This window comes from Salvia splendens, chromosome 13 (assembly GCF_004379255.2).
Source record: "Salvia splendens isolate huo1 chromosome 13, SspV2, whole genome shotgun sequence".
NCBI lineage: Eukaryota > Viridiplantae > Streptophyta > Magnoliopsida > Lamiales > Lamiaceae > Salvia > Salvia splendens.
Genome location: NC_056044.1, coordinates 34,479,334 through 34,496,195, shown reverse-complemented (window position 1 = coordinate 34,496,195; position 16,862 = coordinate 34,479,334). Strand labels below are relative to the sequence as shown.

The window sequence follows — 16,862 nt, the reverse complement described above, 5'->3', positions numbered from 1 at the left end:
CTCGACCTATTATTCGTAACGAAAAAAGTGTTACAAAATGTCTATTTATCCATACAAAAATTGAGCGGAAACATTTTCACTAAGACCATCCACAATAGGCGCCCAGCGACCGCCCAGCCGAGCGCCGGCGCTGGGCGGTTCGCTGGGCGGTCTATTGCAGCCGCCCAGCGGCTGAGTGGAGAGAGAAACCGTGCAGCGCTGGGTGGTTATGTGGCGCTGGGCGGTCCGTTCGGCGCTATTGCAGCGCCCGGATCGCCCAGCGCACCGCCTAGCGCGAAAAATTTAATTATTGTATTTTTTTTTAAAATTAATGTATTTTTTAAAAATTATTGTACTTTTTTTTAATTTTAATAGTATTATTAAACTTTTCCCGTATATGTCTCGTAAATTAAATTTCGCATATTGTGTGATTGTTAATTATTTCATTTTGTATATATTTGTTAATAGTGATGTGGATATTATGTGGCTAGGCTATGGCTGGGCTATTGCTGGGCTATTTGCTTGTTTTGATGATGTGACAGGAGGATTTTTAGTGCTGCTGATGTGGCAGTGGCTAGGCTATGACTGGGCTATTGCTGGGCTATTACTATCGTGGATGGCCTAAAAGTTAGATAGCCTCACCATAAGAAATGAGGATCACCAATTATTTAATCCACCTTAGATACACCATCACACGTGGCACAAAACCATTGGAGCCACCTCACATTTCCGGATAGGATAAACGGATTACATTTGCATGATACCTCATCACACAACTTTCAAATATAACACAAACAATTAATCACAAAATCAACACACACAATTCTCAAATACCTATCAATTTGCAATGGCATCATCCATGACCATGACCGCCTCGTTCTTGGGTGGCGCCTTTGCCGCAAAGCCAGCCGCAGCCACCACTCGCCGCGGCTCTCTGGCGGTGAGGGCTTCGATGGACTCGGAGGCGAAGGCAGAGGAGAGGAGTGACACGAGGCGGGGCCTCGTGTTGGCGGTGGTGGCCGCAGCAGCGTCGTCTGTCGCGAAAGTCGCGATGGCCGACGAGGAGCCGAAGCGAGGAAGCCTTGAAGCTAAAAAGAAGTATGCGCCTATTTGTGTTACAATGCCTACGGCTCGTATTTGTCGCAATTGAATTTGATGGTCGATGCTAATATTGGATTTGATGTTTGGAGAAATGATGTAAAATCGTATTCTTGTTTGCTAAATTATGGTATTTTTATGATGCTTTATTTTTTTCGGAAAGTTACTGATTTTTTTTCATGGAGGGAGTATATTGCTAGTTACTATTATGGATGGCGGAGTTGGTTTTCTTTAGGGGTGTGATCTAGTTATAATTCGGCGGAAAATATGCAAATGAGACATTACTTTTTATTGATTTATATTATTATTATTATTATTATTATTATTATTAAGAGAGATTATTGGTTATTTTATCAATTGAAATATTTTGTTGAATTATTTTATACTACTATCATATTTATCTATCTTTACTCAATTATGTTGAATTATTTTATACTACTATCATATTTATCTATCTTTACTCAACTAAGAGTTGTGATCAATGTCGAACTAATTTTAAAGACCGAACTAGAGATCAAATTAGGGTTATTGGATCTAGTTTTTTTGCTGAGATGCACTGTTGTGTAAATTATTTCGGTCTTCATTACAAGCTCATTTTACTTTATTGTCTTGAGTTTATTACTTCATTCCGGTACGTAATACCTTGAAACTACATTATGTTTTTACTTACTTTCAGTAGGTTTTGAAATGATTCAACACATGCTTCATTTGAATCATTGACCTGGATTTTTACTTTATTCACTTTAAAAAGTGCAATTTATTTCAGTATGTTTATTACTTCATTCAGAAACGTTATTACTTCATTGGACAAGGTTTTTACTTCATTCTAGTAGGACATCAAATACTTCTACACATACTTCATTCAAATAGTTTATTTATTACATCATTCTATGTGCTTATTACACCAGTCAATTAGACTATCATCATTCCATTTTGTTGTCAGCGCCGTGGTGGCGGTGATAGACATTGTAGAGAGAAAGAACGGTATGTCACGACGAAACCACCTTTACGTACTGGAATGAAGTAATAATCCTATTGGAATGAAGTAAAAATCTACTGGAATGAATAATATATTCTGGAATGAAGTTAAATCCTCCTAATATGTTAGTATGACTTATTTGCCCCGGGTTTAAGTAAAATAAGCTCATGAAGGAGAAAATAAATTATAAATTTGTGCATCTCATTCATAAAAAATTAGATCTAAAAACTCTGATTTGGTAGAGTTCTACGGTTCTGTAATAAAGAGTAGATTTGCATATAATGAGACTCACTAACTAATCTTCAAAATATAACTTCAATGTACGCTTTGTTTGTAGAAAATAATTTAAAATATATACTATCACTCTATTTGTTTCACAACTAAAGTTCATTTTTGACATTTTGATTAGACTCACAGTAGGAGTCCATTTTCACATTTACTATATACGGCAACATGAATAAATTTTATTGATATTTCATTTACAAAACAAATATTATAGAAAAGTGGAACACATGTTTCATTAACTTTATATGCACGTAGGGAGTAAATTTTTTAACACTTTTTTACATGTCATAATCGGTGGGTGATACTGGATTTTAGAAAGTACTATTATAGAAAATATTTATACTAAAGAAAAATATAGTTAAATATATTAAAGAAGAGAATAAAAATAATTATTTCTCTGGTTCCCATTAAATATCTTATTTTTTTTATTTGAATGGTCCATAATAAATGTCTCATTTTATTTTTACACTATTTTTAGTAAATAGACCACATATTACACTCACTAATTCTACTCATAATTATTATAAAATTAATATTAATATAAAATTAAACTTAATATTCCACTAACTTTTTTCATACGCCTTTCTTTACCAAGTTAAACAATTTCTTAAAATTGCAATGATTAAATTATAAAACTAAACTAGTGGTATTCTACTAACTTTTTTCATGCCCTTTTCTTAAAATTGAAATGGTCAAATTATAAAACAACTAGTGGGACCGGAGGAAGTAAAAGATACTGATGTTAAATTTTTAGTATAAAAAGAAGAAAAAAACGTGAGATGGCAAAAACAGAGATTCTTAAATGAACTAGAGAAAATGAAATACTCCTATCAGCTTTCTTTGTTTGTTGACTTGTGAGAGAAAGGGTGTTCTTCTCTTCGGTCAATCCAAAGCTTTCTACTTGAACTTGCAGATTGTGTAAGCCCATTCGCTTCTTCTTTGATTGTTGGTGGTTTTATCTTTGTTTCCATATTGTGATATTTGTGAACGTTCTTGTTCAAGCATTTTTTTCTATTAAGATTACTTAGCTTCCTCTGATTCAATGTTTAGTGCTGTTGATTATTATAATACCTACTATTGGTATACAATATCTTATCAGATCTGGGTGGTAGAGCTCGGATTTGAGGTGTTTCATGCTTGGTTTTGTCAGAGTACACAAATGTTTGTAGAAATTCCTGAGAGATACTGGTTTGTGAATTGATTAAAGATTAAATTTTGCTTACTATTTCACTTAGGTTAGAAGCTAAATAAGTAGGATTTGAGTTTATTCAACTCCAACTCATATGTGTTGAGTTAATGTAACTCAACACGTATGAATCATGAATGTACGGATAATAGAAAATTAACTTACATTTTCCACTACTTTCCTTTATGCTTGTTAAAACTCGATTCAAATTAAACAGATAATAGGAGGTGGAAGTAATAAATAGTTAGGTCAAAAATAAATATTGTAGTGGCAGACACAATTTGGGTGTACTATACTCTTTATTTTATTTTTTCTATTATGAAGTTTATCAAAATTGCTTGAAATTAGACAAAAAAAAGGAAAACAAAGGATGGGCATGAAAGAAGAAGAAGATAATGCTACAAAGTAATTTTAATGCTAACTTAGCCTGTCTATCTATAGGGGATGTTCGGTTTGCAAGATTGTATCCCGAGATTAAATATGTAGTATGTTTGGTTTATGAGATAACTCAATCATAGATGGATAATCAAGGATAATTAATCATAACTAACCCCCTATGATTAAAATAGTTTCACAACTCAATCCTAGATTATATTTTGGTATTATCTTATGTAGGAAAACGAACATCACTGTAGATGTGAACATAAGTAAAACGGCTCAATTATAGGACCTCTTAACGACAATTTTTCCTGGGTCCGTCCCTGCGTGGAGGTGCATACACGTGGTAACCTTTTGATTTTTGAATCTTTTTATAGTGAAATAAAAGAAGTACTGCATGAATAATCATCCAAATAAAGATGTATGCTTTTTGTTTTGCGAGAATTCTAATGTGTGCATCATACAAACACCCTCAAACACTTAAATAGGATATTCGTGAGTGTCCTATTAGACATTTGATAGAGCACTGATTGTTATCATATAAATAAATTTTCTTTGAAATAAACGCAAAAACTGTATTTTGGGTAAAACACTCGAACAAAAATTTTGAAAAGGGACTGCAAATTTCTTCTCTCGTTTCAACATTTTCTTGAGATAACTTTCTTTCGGTTTCATTTTCACTAATTTCTTTCTACATTTCTACTTTTAAGCTTTAAATTTGCCCTGTACTTGGTCATTTTAGTTTGAGGTTAGCTTGTTTCTGCCGAGCACAATGCAAGTTGTATCTGAAACTTTGTTGAATATCCCCAATATTGCTTGTTTATTCTTCAACTTACGCTTAGAATTCAGCAATGTGTATTTGAAAGAGTGCCGTTGTTTGTTTCTTAGATTGCATAAAACCTCAGTTCCTATTGTCTTAAAGCTAAAACTGCAATTTTGATTTTCAACTTTCAAGCACAAAACATTACTGATGGATTTCATTGGCTAGGGCTTTAGGAACAGATTTACAGACTCTCCACCGCCAAAGATCAGATCAAAGAGATGACAACTTATGGTGCACTGATTTCCCTTCAGAATACAATTTACCATGCTATCCATTCTTCTCGCATTAACCTTGTTGGCCACTCTCGAGAAATCGTAGATCTTGCATACCAGGGGTTGCAGCCCTTTAAAGAAATTCTGGGAAGATTGGACAGCACAAGCAAGAGCAGGAGCCGGAAGAAGGTGAATGATTTGGATCTACAAATCAAAGAGGAGGTTTGGGAATTCGAAGACTTGTTGGAATCCCTCCTTGCGGAGCAGATCCTTTCACAATCTAGAATTTGCGGGAATGGGGATAAAAGAGATGTATTGTTATTCTCCATTGATCTGCAGAGCCTACAAGGTGATGTTGGTTCCTTGATCCAGAGGCTCAAGGATATGGAGGAGGATTACATTTATCAATTGAATAATATGGCTGAAGACAACGAGGCTAGTTCCTCAATAATTGGTTTTGGTGGAACCAATTTGAAGATGATTGGATTATGGGATGAATTAGAAGAAGTCAAGAGGAATCTTCTGCGAGAGTTTTTTGGAAAGGATGTTTTTGTACTTGTTGGAATGCCAGGTGTTGGGAAGACTGCTCTTGCTCAGCAAATTTATCAAGATCAAGAAATTGTGAGCAAGTTTGAATGTCGTGCATGGGTCACAATAGGCAGAAAGCCTAAACCCTGTCGACTTTTAAAACACATTCTAGCTCAACTCGTTGAAGGGGATGCAAAAGTAGGTGAAAGGAGACCGGAGGGCAAGAAATGCCTTGTTGTGTTGGACGATGTATGGGAGAGAGAGGTGTTGGATTACTTGATAAGTAACTTACCCGTCACTGAAAATGGATTTATTCAAATCTTGGTTACTGCTCGAGAGAGAAACGAGATTATAAATATCACCTCAGAGAACAGTTTTTATAATCTCCCAGACGTAAGTGGTCCTACTTTCAAAGTGGTGCGGTTTTTGAATGAAGCAGAGAGTAAGGATCTACTATGCGAAAAAGTGTTTTGTAAACCGGTTTTCCCTGATCAACTTGACAAAGCTGCAACCAAAATTGCCAAGAAATGTGAAGGTCTTCCTCTCACGATACTCACTGTTGCTGACATCCTAGTAAAATCCGATAGAAGAGATGACCCAAACTACTGGGATGATGTTGCAGAAGGGAGAAATTCAGTCTTCACGGATGCATACAATGAAATAACTAAGGTATTTTTCCCAAGTTATGACTACTTACCTCAATATCTAAAAATGCCTTTTCTATATAAGGGAGTTTTTCCTCTCGAGTGTACTTTCCCACCATCCAAGATCATGAATATGTTGACCGCTGAGGGCTGGCATCTTCACACAAACAAAAAGCAATATTTGGAGGTGTCTGTTTGGGAATGTTTGCACGAGCTTTGTACTTCTAAGAATCTTGTTTTATTCAACAAAAAGAGCATCTTTTGGCATGAGAAAACGAGTTATTATTGCATGTATAAAAATTGTTGGCTTCATTCAACATGGCGGCATGTGTGTAGAAGAGAAGCTTGGAAGATCAAGTTTTACCAAGTCTTAAAGAAGCGTGATGATGGCTCTAAAAAAGGTATAAATGGTCATCGCGGCTTGTGTCTTGAAAATAACATTTTATTTGGCATCAAAGGATTTCGCGAATCTGTGGAACTGAACTATATACGTTCTGTCCTTTTTTTGGGTCCTTACCACCAATATCCAATCCCAGTAGATGTCGGTTTCAGTTTGCTTAGGGAATTAGATGCTCTTAACCTGCGTTTCTACACTTTCCCATCAGAAATTTTGGCTCTAGTACACCTAAAGTACCTTGCTCTAACTTGCAATGGACAACTCCCTGCAACCATATCCAAACTTTTCAATCTTCAAGTCTTGATTGTCCATCCACACGTCAACATCAAACGTTTTGATGACCCCTCATACGTGCCAGTACAAATATGGGATATGCAAGAGTTAGAGCACATTGAGATCTTGGGAAAGAGCCTTTTAGCCCCACATCATCATGTTGCTTCTTTGGAAAAGCTCTTGACACTTGTAGGTGTGAATGCTAATATTGGCACTATCTTGGAACTCTCCAGAAGAATTCCTAGTGTAAGGAAACTAGGAGTTCGAATCGAGCTAAGACCTCGTGATGACAATAATGACCTTCTTAGTTGCTTTCGCAGCATTTCAACTCTTGAAAGTTTAGAGACTCTGAAATGTTGTATCATAAATCCTGTGATTCAGCGTGGCTATGGTGTCCCTACAACTCCTAGTTCATTGATGATGCCACGTGGATTGATAAAGCTACATTTGAGTGGCATGAGTTTTCCTTGGGATTACATGGCTGTCATAGGCTCTAGCTTGCCATTTCTTCAAGTACTCAAATTGCGATCCTATGCTTTTCTGGGTTCAAAGTGGGATGCACAAGAGGTAATTTTTCCGAGACTTGATTTTCTTCTAATTGAAGACAGTGATTTGGTATTCTTGAACTTAAGATCCATTAGTTTCCCCAAGCTCAGCTACCTAAGCATGAAACACTGCTATAAACTGAAAGATATATGCTGGCCGCCAGTGCCTGTTTTAAGCCACAGAAAGATTGAATTAGTGGATTGCAATCCTTCCGCTTTGAATTGTGCCAAGCAATTGTTACTGAGTCAAGATGGCATTGTTGATATTATTGCCTCTACAACTTTTAATGAGAAACCGGTGACCACCAAGTTCCAAAGGTTAGTCCTGCAACTACAAATTCATTTCTCCATCTTCATATATATTTCAAGAATAACTGGAATTCCAAATTCTTATTACATTCACAATATTCTCTTCTGGTCTAAAAATGAGGATCCCATTTCACAAGTTGAATGAGGGACGTGTTGCTCCAATATGTGTTTCATTTGTAGGTTTATTATCCTCGAAATAGTTATGCAATATGCATGCTCATACCCTATGTTTGTTTATGAATTTTCAGTTACGGGAAACCACAGACGCAATGGCCAGACACAGACCCCATTTCATTATATTTTTCCAGCCCTCTGTTTAGAAAGCCAAAACAGTCACAGTCAATCTCTACAACCTCCGAGCAAGTGTTTTGGATTTTGATAATCGTATTCCTGGCAAGTATCGCTTGGTCCCCAAAAGTTTTTTATTCATTTATTTTTCTTATTTTGCTTTTTATATATTTGACTCGGGACTTAATGGCGGGGTCTCATGAGGGTAGTAACAAGGATGGTAATGGAGATTTGCCCGATGGAAGAGAGGGCGGTATTCCAGATTTGTCCGATGAAGGAGAAGGCAGGGACGGTGATGGAACTTCGGCCGATGAAGTAGAGGAGAGGGGCGGTATTCCAGATTTGTCCGATGAAGGAGAGGGCAAGGACAGTGATGGAACTTCGGCCGATGAAGTAGAGGAGAGGGGCGGTATTCCAGATTTGGAGGACGAGGACGAGGGCGGTGATGGAGATTTGGCAGATGGAGGAGAGGATGAAGGTAAAATCTATGTTAATGATGTGAAAGGAAGAGAGTAGTAGCTTTGTAAGAAATATGTGAGCTCCTAAGAAATTGGGAAGATATATAGATAATCATCACTTTGGATTTAGGTTGTAATAGCTACTTATTCAGTTACCTAACCTCTTGTTTAACCATTTCTTATATAGAGTTCCTTCACCTAATTTGATAATGGAAAGTAAATAGTAAAACTGAAATGCCTAAATGATAAAATTGGATAAATACAATGGAAATCACTCCAACAATAATACACAAACTTCATTTCTCACTAAAGATTAATTTACACCAAATTCACTCGGAATCACAACTGAATCTTGTATGTGTTTGTGTAACAAACATAGATGGATAGGGAGAGAGGATTCAAGGAGTGAGATAAACAGTGAAATGAGTGATGGTTTCAACTCCATCAGTAGTGTGCTGATCCACCTGGGCCAGAGCTTCAATGGCCGCAAATCCTTTAGCATTCTCATACTTCCCAGTCCCACCAACAACCGCGATGTGAGAGATCGGCGTCGCCGTCCGTGCACCGCGAAGAAGCTCACCGTGTCGAAGACCTCACCGCCGTGGAACACCGCCGTCAGCGCCAGCGTGTGGCTGCTGCCGTCGCTGGAGCTCGTCAGGTAAAATCCCTGGGCCCGCCCGAGCACGGCCGATCCCAGCTCGTGCCCCGCAGTGATCTCGTTGTCCACCACCGTCACGGAGCCGAACGGCATCCCCGTCAGGAGCTGCCCTGACGTCACGAAGGGCTGGCTGCCTCGTCCGGAGACGACGCTGTTGCCGTTGTTCTGGACGACAGTGCTTGACGGGGCGCCGTTGAGGCCGACGAGGAAGGGGAGGTTGTTGTTGTTCACCACGCCGTTGACGGTGTTGAGCGGCACGCCGCCGTTGATGGGGAAGAATTGGTTGTTTTTCGAGAACGGGAGGTTGTTGGTGTCGGAGTTGGCCACGATCCCGGCCACCGCCCTGCCGGACGGGTTTGAGCCGCCGAGGATGTCGTGCATGGAAAAGGGAAAATGTCGGAGTATCGCCGGAAACTTCACCGGCGCCGGCACCGGCAACTCCTCCGGCGGAGGAGGTGGTTAGTGGTGGTGTGCCGGAGTTGGGGTGTTCGGGTACGGGTGCAGTGATGGGGGCTGGCTCATCAGGGACCGACGCCACTGCTGGATTGGTGGTGGGAGCGGCGGTGGGGGTGGTTAGTGGTTAGTGGTGGTGCATCGACGGGGGCTGGTTCGTCGGAGACAGGTGTCGCCGCAACATTGGTGGCGGGAGAGGCGGTGGTTAGTGGTGGAGCGTCAGAGTCCCCAACTTCGGGTACGGGTGCAATGACCGGGGCCGGTTCATCGGAGACGGGTGCGACCACATCGTTAGTGGCGGGAGAGGTGGTGGTTAGTGGTGGCGCGTCAAAGTTGGGGATTGATGTCACCGCCGCATTGGTGGCGGAGGCGACCTGTCGCCTCCGCCTCTGTGGCGGGGATGTCCCCCTCCGGGGGAGATATCGGGTCGGGTAATGGGGTGACATCGGTGAGGATTCGGGTTGAAGTGGCCAAAGTGGTGGCTAGCAATAGTATGGAGAGAATAAAAAGTTTAGACATCTTGATTTCAATGAAGATTGGAGTACTATGGAATGGTGTTGAATGTGATTAGTTGACGAAGGAAGAAAGAAATAATGAGGTATATATAGATTGTTTAGTGTTGATTTAATGAATAAAATGGACCTAAGTGAAATGGAGTTGTTATATTAGTTTAGTTGAGGATTGTGAGCAATGGTTTCGTTGATGCACATGATGTCAACCACTCCAAATCAGACTTCAATTTTCTTGTACATTATAATTTTATACTAGTATTTCATCATATATAATTGTGCTTTCAAATTGTAAACTACCTACTTCATAATATTTGATTAATGAGTTTGAAAGACATCTCTCAAGAATGTGATACTACTATTTTAGAATATTGAAGTACTCGATGTGTTTGAACTTCTATCGGTAGCAGATAAAGAATCATCTTAACATTATGGATTTTAACGAATGCTACTAAAGTCACTACTACTATTATCATAAAATATGTGTGAGTTTTGAAACTTTTCAACAATTAAAATCCAATCCATTGGAAATAATGATTCCCGGAAATCAAATGATATGTAACCTTTACGGATTATTACATGACCTTTATCGAATCGAATGTTCGATAAAAATTACTAACAAACACGGGCACTTAACACTCGACTCTAAATGTCGAGTGTTAACCCTAATTTTAGGCGTGAACCCTAATTTTATTTGGGCTGAGGTTTCATCACTTTCATCGCAAACATTGTCTCTAACGACGTCGTTTGCAAATATTCAAAATGCCAACGTTGTTTTTCCCGTCCGATTAGTCCTCCTAAATCATGCGACGAGCTACGTATGAATCGATTTCCCTGAAGCGTCAACCACGGAAATCTCAAATACCATCAAAGTTCATGTTATGACAAAGTTTTAATTCACGAGAAAATCCGGATACTGATCATTATTTGTAAAATTAGCAACCAGTAGCCCTTAAATTAACTTGTAATATATGTAAATTGGTGTTAAATTCCATTTTTAAATGTTTCATTAGGTCCTTAGTTACTTCCAATCCGTTGGAAATAATGGTCCAAACACCCTACACATAAGAGTAAGACAATGATTTTTCACAAACATACAACAATTTGAACATTAAATTAGTATTACATTACACACCAATTTGCAGAAATGGCAGTTTCCAGACATATCAAATCCCAGAATAGAAGAACATTCTTCAGCTGCATATAAACACAGAGGCAAACTTACAAATTCTGGGCAAATATGGCCTCAACAACACCCTTAGCTATCGGGTGATAGCCCGCGCAAGCCTCGGAGAAAATCCTCCTTGCAAACATCTTCTCCCCGTCCCTCCGTACTTCTAGATCAATTTGATCTTCAATCCCAGGAATATTTGCTTTCAAGAAGTCGAGAAACATGTCGGTGTCGATAGACTGGAACTTGAACTTGGCAATATACTTTAGAAGAAACTCATCAAATGCAGGCCTCCCAATCTGTTCATAAGTAACAAACAACACAAAAACTCAAAGAAGATATTTCTGTCTCACTACAGTCGAGTCATTTTCCTTTTTAGTAAAAAAACAACTCATCTAGTCCAGATTACTTTATTCTCTTTCATACTTTACGAATCAGACATAATACGCGTTTACCTGTCGCTCAATGCGCCACAAAAACTGGAAACCCTTCTCGTAGGGTACACGAGAAGATATATCGTCCGGATCCATCCCTTGTTGGTTGGTTTTCAATTTTGTGAACTCCATTTGGTTCTTCAACCTCTCCATTTGCTTAATAAGTTCTCTCCAACCAATTCCAATGTTGAGTATGGCCCTTTCCTTTCCTTGCACAACCTCAACTATTCGCCGCTCAGCATAGGTTGTGAAACCCTGCAAACACAGGCTCAATCATAAACCCGAAGTGATGCAAACATGCCACAAGAATGATCAAACTGATAGAGAAAACATAGGAACCCTAGCCGCGGCATCCAACACTGTGGGGACAGCCTCCGAGTACATCTTGTTGGCAAATAAAACAAAACATATATAAAGATATCCCACACATAGCAGAGAGAGGAAAAAAACACTATAAGTCTCAACAATAAGTATCTTGATCAAAAATAAATTGATTGACCCAATAGTATATTGGCCTTTAAATTTATGTTAGTTCAATAGTGGATTGGCTCAACCCATCACAAAAAAAGACCAATTAATCGGTTAAGTAGCATTCAAAAAGACCAATTTTAAAAGTTGTAGTTAAGATTTCATACATACAATATTAATTCGCGTGGTTTCAATGGTGTAAGATTAGCAGGGTAATACATTTATAATTAAGATAGTTCAATAGGCATATTACTCAGCAACGGTACAATTTGAGCTTGTTAAGGAGAAAAAACGTCAAATAAACCTATTCAAAAAATGTGACGCCGTTGCCGGGGATCGAACCCGGGTCACCCGCGTGACAGGCGGGAATACTTACCTCTATACTACAACGACTTAGTGGTAGTGTGACCGACCTTTATAAATAGGATGATGCCGAATTTGAACCCTTTTTTTTTTTAACAGAAATACCAATTGCTCATTCTCATATAACTGAATAAAATTAGATGGCACGAGTAGCTTGGATGTTGTGGGATTTAACTTATATCTACTTTTACACGAGTAGCTTGGATGTTGTGGCTCAACCCATCACAAAAAAAACACTATAAGTCCCCGGCAACGGCGCCAAAAACTTGATTCGTGCTAATTTAGCATTCAAAAGCGTCATCCGCAAGTGTACGAGTTAAGTAGCACGTGGCAAGCTAAATTATCGATCCACGAAGACTAAAAGCCGGTTTGAGTACTATGATGTAACTTTGAACACTATCTAGAATAATAAAAGGGGTTTTTGGTTTTCTTAACTAAGATCAAAGAACAATTAAGTTAGTAAGACAATTAACTAAGAAAAACAAACAAATAAAGATAGGTTTTCACACAAATTGGGAAAGTATAGGGAAATGGATCCGTTAGAATAGATCAAGGATTTCATCTACGGGTCATGCTGATCTATTGTGCCTCAAATGTGGTTAGGAAAGTCGGGATAATCGGTTAGACCCCCTCTCGGGTGCATCTAACACGTGGGTCAATCTCTAGTGTAGGAGTCTCGTCCATACAATTCGAGATTGACTCCAAAGCACAACGGACCCAAGCCCTCTCTCTAGCTTATGCATCTCTCGACTACATGTAATGCACGGAGTTGTTGATTACACATCTATCCTAATCATGTATTTCTCAATAACATCAATTAAGCACAAGATTTATCTAATTGGTAGCTAAGCAATTAGATATTAAAGGACCAAGGCTCAACAAAACCAACAAAAGAGATAGATATGCATTCAACCATAGATTCAATCCATACAACCCATTCAAACTTCACCAAATCCCTACTAAAAGCTTAGCTACTCATAGTCAAAGCTAAAATAAAAGCAAAAACAAGGAAAACAAAGCTAAACATAATAGAAATGATAACTAGAACTCCCTATGGTGGAATTGATGGTGGGGAGTCTCCTTCCTTCAATCTCTTGAAAATGGGAAGCTCCTTGACTTCAATCCTCTCAAAACTTTGTTTTCTTGCTCAGATTCGTAGTGTGGGAGTTAGGGTTTGGAAATGAGTGAGAACCCTTTTATATCTGGAGTGAGAAATAGGCAAAAGTGGGCAACAGCAGCTATCGCCCGGCCGGGCGATTTGTAAGTGGAAACATGCCCGGCCGGGCGTTCTGGGTAAATCACGACGAAGCCTTCAAACGCCCGGCCGGGCGTTTCGTTGGATGAAAAACGCCCGGTCGGGCGAAATTTCTGTTGTCTTCGGTTGTCCGACCGGGCATTTTTTTATATGAAAATCGCCCGGTCGGGCAAAATTCCTGTGATCAGCCCGTTCGCTCCGTTTTGCCCGTTTTAGACCTGTTCTTGCATCAAAACTCCGACAAACTCGTTAACTCTAAAAATAGCTAAAAAGTGGGTGAAACATATACTTTATACCTCAAAAGATTCAACAACATGTGTTAATCACCCATCTAAACATCCTAAACAATGAGTTTGTCATTGACCCAATAGTATATTAGCCTTTAAATTTATGTTAGTTCAATAGTGGATTGGCTCAACCCATCACAAAAAAAGACCAATTAATCATGTACTCTTTCCGTCCCAAGGAAGAAGACCACTTCCTTGGGAGACATGAGAATTTATATAACTTTATTTTTTATGTGTGGAGTGGAGATTAAAGTACGAAAGAGGATTTAAGTAGATCTAGTAATGAGTCAACTTGGTTGGGATAAACCAAAAAGAAAAGTGGATCATCTTCAGTGGGACTGGGACGGAGAGAGTACCAATTAATCATGTTTTTTTTTACGCCAGCCAATTAATCATGTTTTTTTACGCAAGCCAATTAATCATGTTGACCTAGAAGGGTTTCTAATGAAACAAAAATAAATATGCTTTTTGTCCGCTAGAAATAGGGTTTGGGGCGTCACGAGTTTTAATGTAAATTTTATAAAATAATACAGAAAAAGATAAAAATTAGTTGAAAAGTGTTTAATTGTGAAAAAGTTTCAAAATATTTCATGGGACGGATAAAAATGGCAAAAAGATAGTAAAACTGAAACCATATAACCCTCATGTGTCAGTCTTTTTATCATCAATTGATATTAAAGTGGAACTGGATTTCTATCCAGGGATGAATCCAATTCATAATGAGAATGGGCAAATGCCCCACCTCAATTTTCCATGTACATGTAAATTTATATAGCAAATTATATTAATTTATTAACTAGCACTAAATTGCCCCTCCATATATTATAATAAAAAAGTATAATTGCCCCATCTAATAAGATAAAATGCACTCAGAATCCAAGATGGATAAAATATTTTCCTTTTCCTTAGAGAATAGAACATGTAGAAAAAAAACCAAGGATTTATAGCCGCCGACAAACAAAATTTAGAGCTTCTCTAAAGAAAAATTTGAATGTTTATATTTTTGCCCCTTCTGCTATAATTTTCTGGCCCGTCCCTGTTTCTATCATACCTTCGTCCTCGGACCAACCTCCCGAAACCCGAGCTCCCCAACCGCAAACGCGAACAAATAGGGCGGCACGGGCTGCTCCATCACGAACTCCTCCACCTCCCTCCCCTCTGCGCACCACAGCGCGTCGCCGCACTCTCCGGCGGCCGGCTCCCACCGCGCCGCCATGACCGCGGAGAGGCCGCGCCGGACGTTGACCCTCGCGGCGAACCTGACCCTCCAGGCAGGGGAAGATGGAGCGCGCATGGACGGCCTGGCACTGGGTGAAGACGAAGGGGTGGGACTTGTTGAGCGTCTGCGGCGGCGGGAGCCACTGCAGGGCGGAGGCGGACGACGCCGTTTTGGAGAGGAGGAGGAGGAGGAGGCGGGATTGGTTGGAGAGGGTGAGTGTGAGGGATTGGCCGAGGATGGGGTCCGGGGAAGGGGAGAGGGAGAAGGGGATCGGGGAGGAGGTGGAGGGGGTCGATGGCGGCGGAGATGGAGAGGGGGCCGGAGTGGGGGGAGGAGAGGGAGAGGAGGGTGGAGGAGGAGATGGTGGAGGAGGGGAAGTCGAAGTCGAAGGAGAGGGAGATGTGGGTGGTGAGGGGGTGGGTGGAGTCGGTGTAGGCAATGGCGGATCCAGGAATTCATATTCGTGGGGTCGGATCAAACAAGACAGTAATATATATTTAAATATTATTTTATTAATAAAAATATTAAATTTTAAATAAAACTATGTTATATTGTACACGAAAGTTGACTCCAACAAAATTACTTGAAATTATTTCATTAAAAATTATTCGCGATAGTTTGAATAGATTTAACAAAATTACTAATAGTCGAGATATATTCAATCTTTTCATATATAACTTATTAATGTGGTCTATAGGATAAATATTACTACTTCCTACATCCCCTAAAAATATAACTTTTTATAATTTTTAACACACTTTTCTTTTTATCTTTTCTTACTTTATCAATTTTGCATTAAGACTATCATGTCGTTTCAAAAGTTTCTATTTTTAGGAGACGGAGGGAGTATAATAAAATAAATAATCAAAAGCAAAAGTAATTAAATTAGAGAAAAAATTATGAATAAGAGAACAAAATATGGAATACGGATTATAATAATTATTGATTAGTCCACAACGGTGGTGTTTGGTTTCCAAGATAAAATACTACTAAGATATAATATAGGATCGAGTTGTGAGATTATTTTAGTCATATGGGGTTAGCTAAAACTAATTATTCCATGATTATTCATCCAGAATTGAGTTATGAGATTGAATCTCTTGAACCAAACACACTAAATTTAATCCCGAATGCAATCTAGCAAACCGAAACCCCCAAAGTGAAAAGAATGAAAATAATAATAGTCTCATTATAGAAAAGTGAGTTAAAGGTTATCAATATTAGTGTTGAAACTTGAAACTTATACACCGTTTTTGTTCAACTTCAATTATTATGAAACCTTGAATTAATGTTGGAATTTCTGTTAAAATACAAGGTGAAAAATGGGTTAGGCTATAACTTAATCAGTAATAAAATAAGATGATCCAGTTTATAAAGCCCAACTAATAGAAAATTAATAGGAAATTAAACTCCAGTTCACAGCAAGAAGCAGGCCGTCGTCGGATGGGTGTTGAGGATGGGGTCGAAGGTGCGGAGACTATGGGGTCGGCGGGCGATGGAGGGCGTCTCCCGTCGATTCTCCACGGCTGGCAGTGGGGTCGGCCGACCCCGCCCGACCCCGCCTAGATCCGCCACTGGGTGTAGGAGTGGGGGTCGATTGGAGCCATTGTGATGAGAGTGACGGGAAGTGGTTGAAGGAGGAAATGGGAGAAGAGAATTTGAT

At 39.2% G+C, this 16,862-nt stretch overlaps 2 protein-coding genes, 1 non-coding gene and 2 pseudogenes across 6 annotated transcripts; 2 read left to right on the top strand and 3 right to left on the bottom strand.

Moving 5' to 3' along the window:
* The first annotated feature begins 826 nt into the window (after window positions 1-826).
* Window positions 827-1,129, top strand: LOC121760963 (photosystem II 5 kDa protein, chloroplastic-like). The gene has a single exon (XM_042156548.1). The coding sequence runs from the start codon at window positions 827-829 to the stop codon at window positions 1,127-1,129; it is 303 nt and encodes a 100-aa protein (XP_042012482.1).
* Window positions 1,130-3,115: 1,986 nt separating this feature from the next.
* Window positions 3,116-8,956, top strand: LOC121762044 (putative late blight resistance protein homolog R1A-10). Of its 4 annotated transcripts, none has more exons than XM_042157794.1 (3): window positions 3,116-3,259; window positions 4,902-7,645; window positions 7,885-8,564. In XM_042157794.1, the coding sequence occupies exons 2-3, from the start codon at window positions 4,947-4,949 to the stop codon at window positions 8,438-8,440; spliced, it is 3,255 nt and encodes a 1,084-aa protein (XP_042013728.1). In that variant the 5' UTR covers window positions 3,116-3,259; window positions 4,902-4,946; the 3' UTR covers window positions 8,441-8,564. The 4 variants fall into 4 exon arrangements, with proteins under 4 accessions (XP_042013728.1, XP_042013727.1, XP_042013729.1 ...); XM_042157793.1 differs by having other exon boundaries at window positions 3,122-3,259; window positions 4,894-7,645; XM_042157795.1 differs by lacking the exon at window positions 3,116-3,259 and adding an exon at window positions 8,762-8,956 and having other exon boundaries at window positions 3,274-7,645; window positions 7,885-8,402.
* On the bottom strand, window positions 8,770-9,617 carry LOC121760962 (annotated as a pseudogene).
* A 1,170-nt stretch (window positions 9,618-10,787) lies between these two features.
* LOC121760961 lies at window positions 10,788-16,806 on the bottom strand (annotated as a pseudogene).
* Window positions 12,397-12,468, bottom strand: TRNAD-GUC. The gene has a single exon. It is a non-coding gene; the product is annotated as a tRNA-Asp (tRNA).
* Window positions 16,807-16,862: the final 56 nt, after the last annotated feature.